We start from the raw sequence: 18,321 nt of genomic DNA on the forward strand, positions 1-18,321 counted from the left end.
TGTTGAATAAAGACTGACAGTGCTGAATCAAAAAGGTTACATTAATTCAGTCAAAACAGCATCTCTTTGCTGTATTCTTTGACACTCTGTAGTCATGCTTTGAACGTTGTGAAATCTTACGTCGGATAGTATTCAACTGTTGCGGCCGAGGTCTTGGAAGCCTGTAAGCACGGTGATGTGAGCTATCCGATTGGCCAGCATAGTTTTAGCCCCAGATCTCCCCGTCAGGTGGAGTTTGTTTTTTTCAGACAAATTAAATGGTTCAACATTGGAATATGTTGCCTCCCGGGGCACATGGCTTCTGAATCAAGTGCGCATACCACAAACAGGGAACGCAAGCCTTTATCTTTTCTACAGAAATTGATGATAGACTATGAATGCCTTGATCGACCGGTTGGTGACCTACTGGTCTAGGGGATTGACAACGGTCATTCGCATGGTGAAATATGTTGCAACACTTATCACAGAACAGCTCACAGTTGTTCCGCCTGTGCTAATTTGATCATACAAATATAAGAGCCCGTTTGTTTAGCTTTGCTTTAACATTGTGTTAAGATTGATTTACGTATGGTGATGCCTTAATGAACAGGTTGGGCAGCCTATAGAATGAAAGGGACTACAGTCAGTTCCTGGTTCCTATCCTGTTTGGAAGGTAGGAATGTAGCCGAGGCGTGACTAACAGCACTAAGTTACATTTTCTTAGGTCATAAGACTGCATTGCAACTCACTGTGCTTTGGATCTAAAGTAGATCTCAGAGGGGTTTGGCCAAATGAGGCAAGGCAAGTTTCTATGCAAACCAATGTTCACTGGAGAACAGTTAAACTAGTGTAAGTTGGATGAAGCATTGAAGTCACACTACCCCCTTTCCAGTGAAGAAATCACCTCAGTAAATTATTTTCTTCCTGAATCTCCTTTTGATAATTGTATTTTTTTGGTTGTGACATTGTCAATGCGAGTGATAATAGCCTAAAGTAGATGTTTAGAAATGGGTTGTAATATGAACTGATACGAAATCAGTTTGTGTAACGCTTGACGCATCCAGATCTCAAATGAATAGGATGATATGGCCTAACCATTTAGAAACAGACAAAAAAAAGCTTAATGTTTGTACTGGTACATGCCCTGTGAAGTGATCAACTCCATCTAAACTTTAGTAGAGTTGAATCTGAAAAAGAAGCTGAATCTGTTGGCATCCGTATGACATCTAATACCCCCCCCATACACGCAACAAAGACAGCACTGTGTAGGTACCCAAAGAAAGCCGGGTTTGAAACTGGGAATCCACGGACAGCTTACCAGGAAACATTACGCTTTGCCTGTGCTCTGTTTGTATAAGGTGTGCACAGTAGGTTTATGACATTTGATCACTACTCCAATCAGTGACCTCAGTCAAATTTAACCTTAAAAGTAACTGCTCTCAATTTCAGTGTCCATCACTCAAGATTCAAATTGATTGGAATTGTTTGTTTTCACCAACTTTGTCAAAAAACAGTCAATAGTATTAGATATATCAACGCAGTTATATTATCACAGCAATGGCAATATCCGAATAGGAAACAGTCGTAGTTGAGTCACAGGATCTAAATACAAATGCAATGAAAGTGCAAAGTTGAGTTCATGAACAGGCTATTTATAGAAATGCACCAGAGTTTGGATGGGAATCCTTCTGATTTCTGTATCTGTGTGTTAGCCACACTCCCATGATCTGAAATTAGATGGGGGAGAAAAAAATGAATGAGATTAAATTAATACTAAACCACAATACACAGTGAGTGTACAAAACATTAGAACACCTTCCTAATATTGAGTTGCACCCACTTTTGCCCTCAAAAGCCTCAATTCATTGGGGAATGGACTTTACAAGGTGAGACGTGTTCCACAGGGATGCTGGCCCATGTTGGACTCCAATGTGTCCAAACGTAGTGTCAAGTTGGCTGGATGTCCTGGTGGACCATTCTTGATACCCATGGCAAAGTGTTGAGTATGAAAACCCCAGCAGCGTCGTAGTTCTTGACACTCAAACTGGTGAGCCTGGCACCTACCACCATACCCCATTGAAAGGCATTTAAATATTTTGTCTTGACCATTCAATCACTAAATGGCAGTCCATGTCTCAAGGCTTGAAAATCCTTCTTTAACCCGTCTCCTCCCTGTCATCTACACTGATTGAAGTGGATTTAATAAGTGACATCAATAAGGGATCATAGCTTTCACCTGGTCAGTGTCATGGAAAGAGCAGGTGTTCCTAATGTTTTGTACACTCAGTGTAGATATCAATAGATTTGAAATTGTTGAAATAATTTCTGAAGCCAAAAAGTCTAAATCAAAAAGTCTAAAATGTAGAGTGTCGATGACATAATATAAAGATGCAGACAGTAAAAGTCCCCAATACAGAGTTATGTTTTCAGTTCCAATTTGCATAGGAATCCCACAGCCTTTCACTATGTTACACAGCAAGTTCTACCCATTGCCAGTGCAATGCTATGAGGCTACAGCAGGTTGCTAACCTCTGTGAAGCTGAAGAAGCATCCAATCCCACCCACAAAGCGTAAAACATCCTCAGCATGACTTTGGATGATTGGAGCACAAGGGTCACAGGATAATGGGTTGGAGAAACAGTCCTGTAGTGTGAGGAAGCAAGTAGAGAGGACATCATTTAAGTCATATGTCCATCACTATTTAACAAACATGTTGCTGGTTTACACTGTTAACAAGCCAGAGTCTTTACCGCGTCACAGGTGCCATTATAGTTTGGATGGAAGAAGCCACAGCAGTTTAGAGTTCTCTCCACATCCTTCTGAGTGGCCTCCGACTTGTTCCAGCCCACCTCTAGGAGTTCTTTCTACAGTGGGGGAAATGGATGAAGCGGTGCAGGGAGATTTGAATTCTGTGACCAGAGCCTCATTCAGCATGTCATCAGAGTGCTTCTTTGCGATCAACTGGAAATTATTCACACTTTCCATTTGTGTTGTGCCTTATCCATTTGTTAAATATCTAATACAGGACACAGAAGGAAAGTATGAATGATTTCCAGTATTTATTTAAGGTGTTCTACAGATTAAGTGGTCATGAATCACATTATACACATAATATATTGTCACGTACCTGCTGCTCTTTACTGATAGCCAGACATGCGGCAGACACTGACAGCTGCACCACGAACACCAGGAACAGAATAATCATGTACTGAGGCCAATTAAGGAAGCTCACATGTGACAACCCTCTGGAAACAAACTAGGCAACGCGAGGCTGTGTATTTGATAGAGAATTGTTCATAAAGTGAGAAAATAGCAGTTATTAAGAGTAGTCTGGGTACGCATTGCAACTAAGGTCCTCTAGTATACAACAGTCCTCGGTTTCAGTAGGTGTTGTAGTTTGTATTCACTTAACCATGTAATGATAGGGGACACGAGTAAAACACATTACAACCACACAAAACCAATCATATCACATGAAGGTGATGAAAAGTGAGTGGATCTAGGATCAGCTTCCCTTCCCCAATCCTAATCTTAACCATTAGTTGGGAAAAATGCAAAAAAAAACATGACCCAAGTTCAGTGTCTAGGGGCAACGTCACCCTAGTCCTGATTGAAGGATACAAAGAACAGCAGGACCTGGTGGTGCATCAGGGCTCCACAGAGGCCCACAAAGGCCACAAATAACAGGAAGATGCCCACGCCAATGACTCCAGCCACCACCCGAATACTGGAGACCAGGCCAAACCATTTCCCCCAAGCAGCTACTCCAATCAGCAGCAAGCTCACCATCTGAAGACCAAGCACAATACAAAGTGATGACAGAAGTCCACTAGGAACAGAAAAGCACTTAAAAAGGACTGATTTCTTTGATGTGGGCAAAGTCAACACCATCTCATATTTAGGCTACAACCTTCAGGTTGATTAAAGTCTTTAGACAGATGTTACAATGTATCAAATTTATGTATTTATTTCATAATACAATATTTATTGAGACATTGGGAAAGTATCACATTGAGTATTTTGATTATATTATACATTAATTGCAATAATTGTATGATGATAATTTATCACTCTATACAGATATGGTTTTTCAGTTACTGTACCACCAACATAAATTTACTCTGCCCCGAGTAACCCTGAAGTAAAATGTACTTATGGGATTACAAGTAGGCTTATGGTATCATGAGGCTTCTTAAATACCCCCAGAGGTCCTAGTACGCCTGGTTGGGAACCAATCATTTAGACTTTGCATTAACTGAGAGACATTGTGTCAACTGTTTAGAATGTAGCCTACTATCATTTTGATAGGTGTCACAACGACTTAATTTGCATGATAGCCCTTCTTGCCCTGGCTATATCATTCTTGACTAGAATCATGTTGGCTTTTGCACTTTCATTAATAGCTTATCATCGAAAAACAATTCGTACCCATATGGAAACATCTTTGCGTGGTACTTACAACATAAAGTATGTTCAGAGCGCATAGGGAATTCTTCGTGCAAACAAATCCTCCGCAAACCATCTCGAACAAAGCAATTATCAGACTCAAATGTGTCTGAGTTGGAAAATTAAGAAGTCTTATCATTGAATGAAAAACACTGACTGTGGCGTTTTTAAGGTGTGTAGGATTCAAAGGAGGGACAAGTCCAGGGAAATAGGTTTTCAATTTACGGGATTGGTCGTCTTGAAATGATGACTTCACATATGCAAATGCAGCTAAAAAAAATGTGTGATGGCCGAGCAAGTAATTACCCAAGTGTTATTTTAATCACCAGATACTGTGTATGTTTATTTATTTATCATTTACTTAACTAGGAAAATCAGTTAAGAACAAATTCTTATTTACAATGACAGTCTAACCTGGTCAAACCCGAACGACGCTGGGCCAATTGTGCGCTGCCCTATGGGACTCACAATCACAACCGGTTGTGATACAGCCTGGAATCGAACCAGGGTATATAGTGACACCTCTAGCACTGAGACGCAGTGCCTTTTTGACCGCTGCGCCACTCTGGAGGTTTACTAGGACTAGGCTGCACTGTAAGACATTTCACATAAAATATTCCCTTACAAAAAAAGATTGCAATCAGAGTGCAGTAAGCTGCAAATAATGTCCAAAAATAGTTACTTTTTTTACTACAGTAATTTTGCAGTGTAACTGCAGTTAGAGTGCAGTATAACTGCAGTTCAACTGCAGTACACTACAGTTATTATGTAATTACTGCTCCAAAATACCACAGTGGACTGCAGTTACTGCATTTTACTGCAGTTTCAAAACTGCAATCTTTTTGTAGGGTAAACCCTTACAAAAAAAGGGTAAACCCCTACAAAAAAAGATTGCAGTTTTGAAACTGCAGTAAAAGTGCAGCAACTTTAGTCCACTGTGGTATTTTGGAGCAGTAATTACAGAATAACTGTAGTATACTACAGTTACACTTCAAAATTACTGCAGTAAAAAAAATGCTATTTTTGATGAGGAAAAATACTTTTGCAACAATGGGAGCATATAACGACACTAATGTATCTTTAACCTCTATCTTCTAATTTGGACATTGATAAACAACACTATTGCTTTTCAATAAAACACCTTAATATTTGTTATTCAAGTTATGAAAGTGTGCTCGTGCTTGAGAACAAATGTGATGAATGATACCCCACTAAAACATATTGAAGAACACTGACGGCTAGAGGAACAATGTATAAAATACGTACAGTCTAAACGATTCAACATATCAAGAATGAACTTTCTAAACTTCTGTGGAACTGCTAACAAATGTTGAAAAGGGGGAGGAGAATGGGCTTTGAAAGCGGTTCGTATTATGATAAATAATTACGGTGTTGAAATTTTGTATACTGCAATAATATATATGCATATTATTTACGTTCTGTGTTAATGTCTTCAATGGAAGAGAAAAAGTTGAATGAATTCATATGAATTTCTATGCCCACCCTTGTACTAAACACGTGGTACAGTCTGAAACCACCAGTTTAACCCCAACAGCCAGCTAGCAAGCTTCAGAATGAAAACCAAACAACGTGATAGTCTATAATTTAGTTTCACTCATAATTATCCATATTTGTCTTATGTCATTGACTGATTTTTTTTAACACACAATTCTAGCCAATATGTCAGCTCCGAAGAAGGGAGATCTATCTCCCACGGAGAGGGAATTATTCGTAGTTATTGCTGCAGGTAAATCCTCTTTACTTTAATGCTAATGTTAGCTAGCTAGACAGTACGCTTGCTACTGTAGTCTAGATAAGATATCTGAGATTGCTGTGCGATTTCACATTTAACTAGTGCGTTATGTAATGGGTTAAATTATGTTTCTAATGATGGTGACTATATGGCTAACTTGATAGCTCAATTCAGCAAGTTGCATTGGAAGGAAACTTGCTAACTACTGTAGCTAGCTAGCCAAGCTAGTACAGATAGTTATAAACATCTCTAATCTGCTAACGTTAGTATTGTACAGTACTACTAGACGTTATGTTAGCTAGCTAGCCAGTTCATGACATTTCTGAAACAGTTTTCTAGACAAGATAACTGGTGGTTGTTTCAAGCCTTGGTTAACTTGTGGCAGTGTTCATAACTTTCAATGCAATGCAATACAATCCCTTGAAGGTATAGCATGCTTGTACAAGTAATGATTGACCTTTGATGCTTTTTTTCAGGAAATGTTCAAGAAGCCTCAAGATTATTGGGCTGCAAGGATGTCAGAGTCAACTGTTTGGATGAGGTTTGATTTTTCAACGATATTATATTGTAACATTCGTTTTTGATTGATTTATGCTCTTCATAATTTGTCTGCAAACTGGACAGTAAGGAAACCACAGACAGCATGTCTCTTTTTGTTTCATAACATTGCCTATGTCTGCTCCTCAAGAGGCAGGCAGTCCATTCCAGGCACTCCACAGTTTAGCAAAAGCTATTTTCCGCAATCTCATTGTCCTGTATTGTGCATTCTACAATGCTGTACAATGGGAAATGTTTTTATGTGGATTTAATTCGGCATAATTTGTCTATAATAGGCTACTTAAATGATGCATATCTATAACATACACTACTGACAGTTCTGTTTCTCCTCCTCAGAATGGGATGACACCCCTCATGCATGCTGCATACAAGGGCAAGGCGGACATGTGCAAGCTGCTATTGCAACATGGGGCAGATGTGAACTGTAATGAACACGAGCATGGCTACACGTCACTGATGTTCGCCGGGCTATCAGGTAGGCATATTTTCTCACTGTTCATATTGCTGAGAAAGGAAATCCCTGTGTAGATCAGGGTGCCCCATGGTGAATTCGTTAATTTGACTGTGTCCGGTAACTCTTTTCCCCCCACCTTGCCATCTAGGTAAGACTGATATCACCTGGATGATGTTAGATGCAGGAGCGGAGACAGATGTGGTCAACTCCGTCGGGCGAACAGCATCTCAGATGGCTGCGTTTGTCGGTAAGTACAGTAAGGATATCACACATAACAGGAAGTGTATGTGATGTCTGTGACGCAGAATAAACTTGAATGACTCCATATTGGCATTGCCACCCTTTATTCTAATCGTGTTCATTCGGGCACATTCTGTTTGGAGCCTTATGAATGCAACCTCTGTCACAGTGAGACATCGGAACTTGTTTCTCATCCAGGTGTATCTCCTCTCCCTCTCCCCAGGGCAGCACGACTGTGTGACGGTGATCAACAACTTCTTCTCGCGGGCCAAGCTGGAGTATTACACCAAACGCCAGGGGCTAGAGAAGGAGCCCAAGCTGCCCCCCAAACTGGCAGGGCCCCTCCACAAGATCATCATGAGCACCAACCTCAACCCTGTCAAGGTAAATACCACCACCGCTGTCTCTGGGCCACAATATGGAATAGTGGGTTGGAGTGAGATATTAAGTGAGGCATATTTAATCAAAGCAATGTGTACACCAGACCACTCAGACCAGCAAGGATATCAGGCGGGGGAAAAAGTAAGCAGACCTTTTCCGACTAAAGACAAGTCTGTTGGAGAACTGTAAAAGGCAAAACACAAAGACAGACCACCACCAATATAACCCTATCCATGCGTTATGTCACCTTTTTATAAAGCATAGCTTTTTGGCGAATAGTGGGTTATGTCCATCCATCCTACATAGGGAGCTGTTATGTCACCCCTTATAGTGTATGAGAACCCCCCCTTCTCTGTCTGCCTCTCTCAGATGGTGCTTCTGGTGAAGGAGAACCCGGTGCTGGCCGAGGTGGAGGCCCTGGAGAAGTGCCGGCGGGTGATGGAGCTGATCTGTGAGAAGTGTGTGAAGCAGCAGGACATGAACGAGGTGCTGGCAATGAAGATGCACTACATTAGCTGTGTGCTGCAGAAGTGTGCCTCCTTCCTCAAGGAGCGTGATGACAAGCTGGAAGGACTCATCAAGAGGTGGGCGAAGGGGTTGGACTGTATGGGCTGGTTTCCCAGACATGCATAGAGTATACACATATGAACATGTAAATACATATGGGGCTGGTTACCCGGACACTATTATTACTATTTATAGATCTTTTTTTATTAAACTGGACTGACAGAGGATGTCAATGCAAAAAGTCGGTAATATAAGGAAGAAATTGCTATGAAATGCATATATCTGGCTGCACTGATGATGTGTAGAAATACTCTTGACACACTAAATCTGTTTTTGATTGTTATGTATACTGTATTGCAATGCATACAACCCCAGATGTCATTGCTGTCCCCATGCAGCTTGTTGAAGGGCCGGGACAGTGACGGCTTCCCGCTGTTCCAGGAGAAGTTCATCAGAGAGTGCATCCGCAAGTTCCCCCACCGTGACGCCACACTGCTGCAGCAGCTGGTACGAAGTATCGCTCCCGTGGAGATCGTGAGTCAATCAGTCATCAATCAAATTGATTTATGAAGCCTCTTTTACCATCAATATTTGTCACAAAGTGCTTTTACAGTCATGCTCTCTCTCGTGATGTCTGTCTGTGTATTTAATATAGACTCATTTTGCAACGTCACTTTGAGTGGAGCACCACTTGTAATAGTTTCATGTTATGGGCTTAATAACCATTTCAACGTTTATACTGTTAGGCCCGGTTTCCCAGACAATGATTAAGCTTAGTCATGGACTAAAAAGTATGCTCAATGAGGAATTTCCTTTAAAATAGCTTTTTATTTCATGACTAGGCTTAATCTTTGACCATTAGTGTCATTGTCAATTGTTTGTACTGTATATCTTGTGTATATTTAGAATTTTCTCTACCATTTCCCCTTTCTGTCCTGGTCAGGGTAACGATCCTACAGCCATCTCAGTTTTGATCCAGGCTATAACAGGACAGGTGGGCTTCATGGATGCAGAGTTCTGTACCACCTGTGGGGAGAAGGGAGCAGAGAAGAGATGCTCCATCTGTAAAATGGTAGGCACAATGCGCTTTTCTACAGTAACTCATATCAATACAGTCAAATGCTATTTTCATATATCCATTGTCATCATTCATAGAACTGCAATAGCAATGGTCATTATGTATCCTTTGCATCCGACGCATGGGCCTCTCTTCTTACCCAACACATGCAACGTTTTTGTATTCCTATAGGTGATTTACTGTGCCCCGGCCTGCCAGAAAATGCACTGGTTCACCCATAAGAAGGTCTGCAAGCAGCTTCAGGAGCAGAGAGAAAAGCACGAGGCAGAGTCAGCCAAGCTGATGGAGCGACAGAGGAAAGGTATTGGAGAAATATTCTTCAGCCGTACATTTTCATGTCACCTCTTGTTTAATTTGTATATGTCTCATTGTAATTTGAAGTGACCAAGGATGACATGAAACACCTACTGTACATTGGTTACAAAACGATGCTTGGTTTTGAATAGGATGCTTCAGCTTCAAAAGTGGTTAGTTAGGTTAAATGGTCTTTCCATTGCGCCGTGTTACAAGGCATCATGTTAACAGTGGGCCACTTATGTGTTTCTCAGAGCAGAGCCAGGCGGTAGAGTCAGCGACAGGCTCCATGCAGGACCTCTCAGTAGGACCCAATGAAGACTCTCCGTCTTCCCCGTCCCCCTCTGACAACCAAGCAGACCCCCCTCCCCCCAGCCCTGTCTCCACCACTCCAGCCACAGAGAACTGAAGGAGGTCTGTAAGGGACGTCCAACACAGGTGCACAATGCCTATACACCCTGCTGTCTCCCCTACTACAGGTCTACACTGTTGTCCTAGAAGGTCTAAGGGAGGCTTGCCGTGTAAGGCCCAACAGTTAACCTGGGGATGAAGTACGCAGGAGCTTCACACAAGCTTAAGGCCTGAACCCATGGGAAAGGATCCCTTATTTATTGATGATCTGACATTGTTTTCCACCAAAGCAACGCAACACTATTGCACACGATGGAAGAAGGGTTAGGGTCACGAGTGTCTATGCTTTAAAAAAAATATATATATATATTATTCCATGTTTTTTTTTTCATCATTCATGTCCAATGTTAAATTGTACACTAATATAATTATGTCAGGTTTTTTTTTCAAGAATAATGCAAAGTGCTTCAGGGAGTGTTATGTAAAGAAGTAGTCGTAGGTTTAATTTGCTTTTCTGTTTGTTCATGTCCTTAATTTCCCTAGTTAATAGATAAAGGACATTGTTTCCAAACATACAGTAAATTGGCTTGAATTGGCCAAGAACAAAATAATTTTAAAGTTACTGTAACCTCCTGAAAAAGGAATTTGGCAAATCCCTCTAACAATGTGGCTTTTTTGTTGTTGTTGAATACTGATGTTTCGAAGATGTCAAATGTCTGTGATTTGCAATACAACAGAATAAACACCACTACTGTCTCTGTGCTTTTGATTGTATGACAGATTACTCATCTGAGTGTCAGCCTGTTTGTATCAGTCATGCCAAACCTTGCCACTCCTTGTCATGCCAAACAATGTTTCGTATGACACCGCTTTGACATGATAGCACAAACAGGTCTGGGATCAGGCTAAGACTAGACTCCACTCACATGGGAAATGTGCTTAGCGTAGACCAGTGAGGATTCAGACTCCCAAAGTTCTTCCTCCAGTTCATCCTGTACTGTGTAACATTGAACTGGGGTGTCTGTTTGTTGTGTAGTGGTAATGAGAAAACTGATTCTATTGACTTGTATAATTCAGCTAGAGCTCTCTCTACAGGCTCATACAGCATGACACCGCAGTGACCTCCAGGTGAGAATTTCAATTGTATTTCCTCACATCCTCCTCCTCTTCTCAAAGCATTTTAGAGAAGATCTGATGTTCCTCCCCTGGGATCTTCTCCTCCAATGAGAGAAGACATGAAAAATCGGTTAAATACAATTGAGATTCACCCCTCTTGTTTCTGGTGCAGTTATCTGAACATGACAGTGAGGATGTTGGCCCCTGGCTGGTTCCATTCCCCCAGCAGTGGAAAAGTCCTTCCAGTCCACAGTGGAGAACTGCATGATGGATCTCTGCATGGCTCTGTGCACACTGGGATATGCTATCTCACCGAATGGGCTCCTGGGCAGAGATAAGCATCACAGAGAAGCACATATAAATAGACATTGAGAACATTCACTACTTTAGGATTCATACATTCAATTGTAACATTGCAGAATTTGTATTAAGAGATAATCACGCATATCCCTTATTTGTGACTTACTTTAAATGTTGTCTTGATCCATAGTGAACTGCAAGTCGGATGAAAATGATCAAATTGATTGCATATTTTCTCATTTTTTGAATTCAATAGATTAAAAAACTGGTGAATTGCAATATAAGGCAAATGCTCTTCTCCTTTGGTACAGTACAGTATTTTACCTTGAGCAAGGTGTCATCCCTCCCCATAGATGCTAGTCTCTCTACTGGTAGGAGTCTCTGCCCGGCTGCTAACTGGGGGATACAATGGTGTTCTATACTAAACGACTGTAATGAACTGTTCCTCTCCTCCTGCTTCATCTCTGTCAACCGGGCATCACTTTAGGTTCAACAAGGATCCCAGACTTGACACAGCAATGTATTGTAACAGTTTCACGAGTTAGTTGTCTATTTTCCCATTTTTGGAATATGATTTCAATATTTGTTGACATACTTCTTCTATCCAATAGCTTCACTGAAGGCAAGCTATGGACCACATATTGACGATATCCGGCCTGTTGTGAGTAGCGATTCAGGGAAAAAAGCTGCAAAAGCAATTGTCAAACAAGTTTTCATCTACAATACTGTGTCAAATCTAAAGGAGGCTGGTGGGGGGGGGGGGGTATTGGAGGATGGGCTCGTTGTAATGGCTGGAATGGAATTAATGGAATGGTATCAAACATATGGAAACCACATTTGACTCTGTTCCATTTGTTCCATTCCAACCATTAAAATGAGCCTGTCTTCTTTTCCTCCACCCACCAGCCTCCACTGGTCATATCTGTTGGTCCTCACATAACCATGTCAAATGTGAGGGCCTTAGACTGTACAGTATCAGTGGAATCCCTATTCACTCACTGACAGTGTGGAGATGCTACAAGTTCCTCAACTCAGCCACGCAGTCCTCCAGCCTCTTCATCTGGTGTTTGTGCAGAAGAAGAACCCAATGAAAGGTCAGGTGTCCCAGGGCGTCTAGGAATGGAAAACATACAGTAAGGACTGTAGCCTGGGTGCCAGCCTGTTTCTGCTCTCTTAACAGCTCCATGTGACATTGTCGTGCCAATAATTGATACATTTTGGTGTAATGTGAGGCTAAATGATAACAATCATGATATTGTTTTATTTATTATTATTATTATTTTAACGTTCATGATATGACATTATTACTCGTGCTGCAATTGCGTTCCTTCAACAATGGCAATGACTGGTCAGTAGATGGCATACTATCTCTACCTAGTGTATTGACTACAGGGTGACAAAGGTTTCCCTGAATTGCATGCACTTATTTAATTACATTATCGTGGGCCTATTACTGAATTGTAGCCCAAGTTCACAATTCTATTCTTCACAGTAAACTGGGATGTTTCACAATTTTGACATAATAATTCATATCAATTATAATATACAATTGGGAAAATGAAATCAGTACCTTGAATCTGGTGGCTAAAGGCAAACTGGGAACAGCTCTCTCTAGCATAAGAAACAAATCCATTGTCTGCATTTATACAGTGGGATTCCTTGGGGATTCATAGTGAATTCTACACACCCATGAACTTTTTCTCTTGGCTTTGTTCCCATGTTGTCCCTCTCTAGTCCTCCCCCCTCCTATTACCACATGAGGGTCCCTTCTTGCCAATACACACACTCCTGTCATGTTGCTTGTCGTTATGTTAATAACTCACTGTGTGTGTGTGTGTGTGTGTGCATATTTGTGCATGCAGGAATGTGTGTGGGATTGTGTGCCTGTCCCTTTACTTCTCACAGGATTCTGTCACCTGATCTACTCCTATATGTCACTGTCTCCATGGTCTGGACACCTACAGACGGTGCTGTCTCAGCTTTCTGCTCCTTTAGATAGGAGAAACATGACAGTGGTATATCGTATGAACTTCTGCACCATTCACCCCATCACCTAAAGGACTGTAGATGGGAAAGCCATCCATGTATTACTAGTCTCCTGGGATAAAATGGTATGATTGTCTTTATTTTGTGGCGGAAGTGAGGTAGGTGAAAGAACCTTTTAGTGAAATATGCCTTGCATTAAAGAAAGAGACAAGGTCGTTAGTTACAAAATCAACAATAGTACAAACAATATATTATGGCTTCACCTTTACATGTATTCAGGCAGATATTATATCACAAGATACAGTAATCTGCTTTGTTTTCAATGCTTTGTGGTATTCTACACAGGAGGAAGGAGGGCCCTATATTTAAGGTTCATATGATAATGACACTGAACAAAAGTGTATCAGATTTCATTCACATAAGCAACAATTAGTGTCTATGTGTGACACTTCTTTTCAAATCTGGAAGACAAGGCTGAAGTGAATGCTCCCACAGAAGTAATTATATCTCTCCTTGCCATGAGTTGCGCACACACAAAGACTCCAGTTAGTCTAGGCACTCCAATCATTAGGTATAAAAATGACAAGGGATTGAGAGGTCGAGAGGAAGAGAATGACAGAGACCGAAAACAAATTACACAGACCGTATCAGCTTTCATTTTTGAATTAAGAAGAATAGGTGAGATTGCATGTCAGAACATGGAAGATGATTAAATGAGGGAATATATATAAAAAAATATATAAAACAACATTTAACAGAAGAAGAACACATTACTGCAGAGACCAAAAGTGGAGGGTTCTTCTATAATTTTGAATAGATTAAATGTGATGAATAGATTGCGATCTTAAGAAGCGCAAATTACGCAATAGCACCAAATCCCATCAATTGGAGAGACAGGAACAGGATCACTCCAGATGTTTTAGACGCACTGGCTCTCTAGCGCACAGACACATGGGCGTGGTTATCCAGTTATACGCCCAGGCTTCAGTCAAGAGATCCCATGATGTGCACCTGAGCGGTTGCCAAAACTAGACTCGGGCAGGCCTATATAAAACAAGCTCAGAACGTAGTATCTCTGCCGCAGACATCAGAGGCACAGAATCAATTTACCTGACACGGGATCTGCTTATTCCCTAAATTCCCAGAAGCAAATATGCACTTGAGCGCATGCAAGGCGTGCCACCTTGTATTCTTGTTTTCTATTCTTGTGAGGAGTTGCCAGGCGTTCAATAATGATGCTACGGAGATCCTATACTCGCACGTGGATACTCCTGTGCAAGATGCCCGGAGCAACGTCTCTTTAAATCGGGCAAGAAACGGCGGGAGAGGCGCGGGAAATACTGCTGGGAACGATAGAGTTGGTGAGTATTGTTCAGTATTCTTTATCAAAACATTGAGAAATTGTGCGTTGTTTTTAACTGATTTACTTTTAAGTTTTAATTTATTTCTCAAGACAAGTGCATAGACATATTTTTTTTTTCCAGCGCAAGCAGGTTTATAGAGGCTTCTACAATTAGGTTGTTGAGATGGTGTTCTCTAAATTATATTTGAAATTAATACACTACATTCTTAATGTAACTGCTAAAATGACATATGATTAGCTCTGGTCAGTAGCTAAGTAGTGACACTCTCCAGAGACAGTATCAGATGCCCCCACTGAGTGAGACCAGGCAAAGCTTGGCACAATGATCTTACACACACACACACACACACACACACACACACACACACACACACACACACACACACACACACACACACACACACACACACACACACACACACACACTCCTGGCAGGTGTCCAAGCAGGGCAGCAGAGATGAGTCACCCAGGGCAGCCAGGCTAGCGCTTGGGGAGTGATCGTGTGTCGGCGCCACTGAATGGAGGTGTGTTCCTATACACAGGAAGTCTGTGATTGTGGCGGTGTTTGACTTGAGCTCTCTCAGGACCCCGAGCATGAAGGAGAGAAAGGGAGCCTCTCCTCTCTTCATTCATCAAACTTTGTCATAGAGAAGGGGGCACATTGTCACAGAGGTGTATGGCAGTCTGTGAATGGGGCCCTGGCTTGGATTACAGGGAGAGTGAGGAACTGTAGCCTGGAGCAGAACAGTGCTGATAGTCCTACCAGTTGCCCGCTGATAATCCTACAAGAAAGCCAGCTCCATTGACATAGCTCAGAACACTAAAGCCCTTCCTCTCATGCAAGTGCAATGCACCATTTCCTCCCTACAAGCCAGTAACCAGTATAGGCTTACAGTCTGTGCCAAAAACCTCCAAATGAACCAAATAGATGGCTGTGTTTGTAAGGTTTTCTGATCGAAAACCCTTTATGTTACCTGCAGTAGGATTCAAAGTGAAACCAAATTGTTTGTGTCCACAAAATAACATTTTTAATCTTCAAAGTGGTTTGATTCTCATCGTTTTTCTGTTTCTCTCTTTCACAGACCAGAGAAGCCAAGTTGGCTGTAGAGAGCTGAGGTCCACCAAGTACATCTCCGATGGCCAATGCACAAGCATCAACCCCATAAAGGAACTAGTATGTGCTGGCGAGTGCCTCCCCGCTCAGATGCTTCCCAACTGGATTGGCGGCGGCTACGGCAGAAAGTTCTGGAGCCGGAGGAACAGTCAGGACTGGCGCTGCGTCAACGACAAGACGCGCACCCAACGCATCCAGCTGCAGTGCCAGGACGGCAGCACAAGAACGTATAAAATCACCGTGGTCACCTCATGCAAGTGTAAGAGGTACTCCCGGCAACACAACGAGTCGAGCCATATGAAGTTTGAGGAGCCTGCCTTGTCTCGGCCCCAGCTTCTCCACAAACACAAAGCCAAAGCCAAAAGGAGGCTAGGGAAGATTAAGCTAAATGAGAATTGGCATGAAGCAGAGCCCTAAGGCATGACTGCAGAATGCCTCTGTGACTGTGGTCTTGGATTATCTCTTTATTGGGACTGGCTTGTTGTGAGGAGGACCACTGAAAGTGACTTTGTAAAAGCGAATGGCATTGGTTGCTTGCTACATCTAAGGGCCAATGGGCACCATTGAGTCATTAGCTAATAAAATGAAATTAACCTAAATGGGGTCATCATGACCAATAGAACTGTCTGGAACCTTAAGATAACTCGCATCGTTTAAGTTCTTGTATGACAATGTAAACCTGCTCATAACTCCATTATACAAACAGTTTTACAGCCAATATAATGTAATAAAATAAGCTCTGCATGAAAAGGGATTCTCAACACAAAAGCACCAAAAATACACAACACAATGTAAATATGTGTACATATATAATATGATATCACATGTCCTCTGAAGTATGATAACATATGTATAAATGTTTTCGGTAAGATGTATATGATGTAATATATATGTTGTATTGCTATTCATTTGCTAAACCTTTTAATATGCATCACACATATTTTGCAAAAATCTGTCATTGCTCATGCTTTCATTTTAATAAAACATGTTAACCCAAATTTCCCCTTATTGTATGTTGATTCTTAAATTACCACTTTTAAAATGGACTATTACCCAGTATTATATTTTGCATACTTTATTGATGTTCCCCCTGCAATTATTTTATGTCCTGGGGCCATTTTCAAGTTCTTGTTTCATTGATGTAAGTCCATGTCCTGTGGCAGGCTACTTACACATAGTAATTTAGTTTGAAATATATCTTGGGTGGCAGTGCATGTCGACCACCTACAAATATGTAGGCCTACCCCAAATTGTTCTATGGAACACTAGATGGCATTTCAATGTTGACGCATGTACAGTTGAAGTCGAAGTTTACATACACCTTAGCCAAATACATTTAAACTCATTTTTTCCACAATTCCTGACATTTAATCCCAGTAAAAATTCCCTGTCTTAGATCAGTTATTATCCCCACTTTATTTTAAGAATGAAATGTCAGAATAATAGTTGAGAGAGTTATTTCAGCTTTTATTTCTTTCATCACATTCCCAGTGGGTCAGAAGTTTACATACACTCAATTAGTATTTGGTAGCATTGCCTTTAAATTGTTTCACTTGGGTCAAATGTTTTCGGGTAGCCTTCCACAAGCTTCCCACAATAAGTTGGGTGAATTTCGGCCCATTCCTCCTGACAGAGCTGGTTTAAATGAGTCAGGTTTGTAGGCCTCCTTGCTTGCAGACGCTTTTTCAGTTCGTCCCACAAATGTTCTATAGGATTGAGGTCAGGGCTTTGTGATGGCCATTCCAATACGCTTACTTTGTTGTCTTGAAGCCATTTTGCCACAACTTTGGAAGTATGCTTGGGGTCATTGTCCATTTGGAAGACCCATTTGTGACCAAGCTTTAATTTCCTGACTGATGTCTTGAGATGTTGCTTCAATATATCCACATCACTTTTCTTCTTCATGGCACCATCTATTTTGTGAAGTGCACTAGTCCCTCCTGCAGCAAAGCACCCCCACAACATGATGCTGCCACTCCCGTGCTTCACAGATGGGATGGTGTTCTTCGGCTTGCAAGCCTCCCTCTTTTTCCTCCAAACATAACGATGGTCATTATGGCCAAACAGTTCTATTTTTGTTTCATCAGACCTGAGGACATTTCTCCAAAAAGTACAATCTTTGTCCCCCCCATGTGCAGTTGCAATCTGTAGTCTGGCTTTTTTATGGCTGCTTTTCAGGTTATGTCGATATAGGACTCGTTTTACTGTGGATATAGATACTTTTGTACCTGTTTCCTTCAGCATCTTCTCAAGGTCCTTTGCTTTGTTCTGGGATTGATTTGCACTTTTCGTACCAAAGTGCGTTCATCTCTAGGAGACAGAACGCGTCTCCTTCCTGAGCGGTAAAATGACTGCGTGGTCCCCATGATGTTTATACTTGCGTACTATTGTTTGTAGAGAT

General features: G+C 41.4%; 3 protein-coding genes across 3 annotated transcripts; 2 read left to right on the plus strand and 1 right to left on the minus strand.

The window, feature by feature from the left end:
* Nucleotides 1–676: 676 nt before the first annotated feature.
* LOC118367414 (tetraspanin-13-like) lies at nucleotides 677–4,607 on the minus strand. Its single transcript, XM_035750869.2, has 6 exons — nucleotides 4,439–4,607; nucleotides 3,601–3,768; nucleotides 3,107–3,187; nucleotides 2,730–2,843; nucleotides 2,509–2,622; nucleotides 677–1,706 (listed from the first exon to the last, which is right to left on the minus strand). The coding sequence occupies exons 1-6, from the start codon at nucleotides 4,562–4,564 to the stop codon at nucleotides 1,632–1,634; spliced, it is 678 nt and encodes a 225-aa protein (XP_035606762.1). The 5' UTR covers nucleotides 4,565–4,607; the 3' UTR covers nucleotides 677–1,631.
* A 1,352-nt stretch (nucleotides 4,608–5,959) lies between these two features.
* On the plus strand, nucleotides 5,960–10,797 carry LOC118367415 (ankyrin repeat and MYND domain-containing protein 2-like). The gene is made up of 10 exons (XM_035750870.2): nucleotides 5,960–6,172; nucleotides 6,655–6,719; nucleotides 7,073–7,211; nucleotides 7,339–7,437; nucleotides 7,654–7,814; nucleotides 8,181–8,395; nucleotides 8,717–8,852; nucleotides 9,262–9,390; nucleotides 9,568–9,697; nucleotides 9,945–10,797. Exons 1-10 carry the CDS (start codon nucleotides 6,106–6,108, stop codon nucleotides 10,097–10,099), a joined length of 1,296 nt encoding a protein of 431 aa, XP_035606763.1. The 5' UTR covers nucleotides 5,960–6,105; the 3' UTR covers nucleotides 10,100–10,797.
* A 3,668-nt stretch (nucleotides 10,798–14,465) lies between these two features.
* Nucleotides 14,466–16,918, plus strand: LOC118367416 (sclerostin domain-containing protein 1). Its single transcript, XM_035750872.2, has 2 exons — nucleotides 14,466–14,804; nucleotides 15,889–16,918. The coding sequence occupies exons 1-2, from the start codon at nucleotides 14,597–14,599 to the stop codon at nucleotides 16,335–16,337; spliced, it is 657 nt and encodes a 218-aa protein (XP_035606765.1). The 5' UTR covers nucleotides 14,466–14,596; the 3' UTR covers nucleotides 16,338–16,918.
* The last annotated feature ends 1,403 nt before the right edge of the window (nucleotides 16,919–18,321 follow it).

Source organism: Oncorhynchus keta, chromosome 34 (genome assembly GCF_023373465.1).
Source record: "Oncorhynchus keta strain PuntledgeMale-10-30-2019 chromosome 34, Oket_V2, whole genome shotgun sequence".
Lineage (NCBI taxonomy): Eukaryota > Metazoa > Chordata > Actinopteri > Salmoniformes > Salmonidae > Oncorhynchus > Oncorhynchus keta.

What these genes read in the sequence shown, in the direction of transcription:
- LOC118367416 (XM_035750872.2), top strand. Translation starts at nt 14,597, where the DNA reads ATGCACTTGAGCGCATGCAAGGCGTGCCACCTTGTATTCTTGTTTTCT. An exon ending in TGCTGGGAACGATAGAGTTG is followed by an intron (nt 14,805 to 15,888) that starts GTGAGTATTGTT and finishes TCTCTTTCACAG; the next exon opens with ACCAGAGAAGCCAAGTTGGC.
- LOC118367414 (XM_035750869.2), bottom strand. Translation starts at nt 4,564, where the DNA reads ATGATAAGACTTCTTAATTTTCCAACTCAGACACATTTGAGTCTGATA. An exon ending in CTCTGAACATACTTTATGTT is followed by an intron (nt 3,769 to 4,438) that starts GTAAGTACCACG and finishes CTTGGTCTTCAG; the next exon opens with ATGGTGAGCTTGCTGCTGAT. An exon ending in ATAATGGCACCTGTGACGCG is followed by an intron (nt 2,623 to 2,729) that starts GTAAAGACTCTG and finishes CTCACACTACAG; the next exon opens with GACTGTTTCTCCAACCCATT.
- LOC118367415 (XM_035750870.2), top strand. Translation starts at nt 6,106, where the DNA reads ATGTCAGCTCCGAAGAAGGGAGATCTATCTCCCACGGAGAGGGAATTA. An exon ending in GAGTCAACTGTTTGGATGAG is followed by an intron (nt 6,720 to 7,072) that starts GTTTGATTTTTC and finishes TCTCCTCCTCAG; the next exon opens with AATGGGATGACACCCCTCAT. An exon ending in GATGCTCCATCTGTAAAATG is followed by an intron (nt 9,391 to 9,567) that starts GTAGGCACAATG and finishes GTATTCCTATAG; the next exon opens with GTGATTTACTGTGCCCCGGC.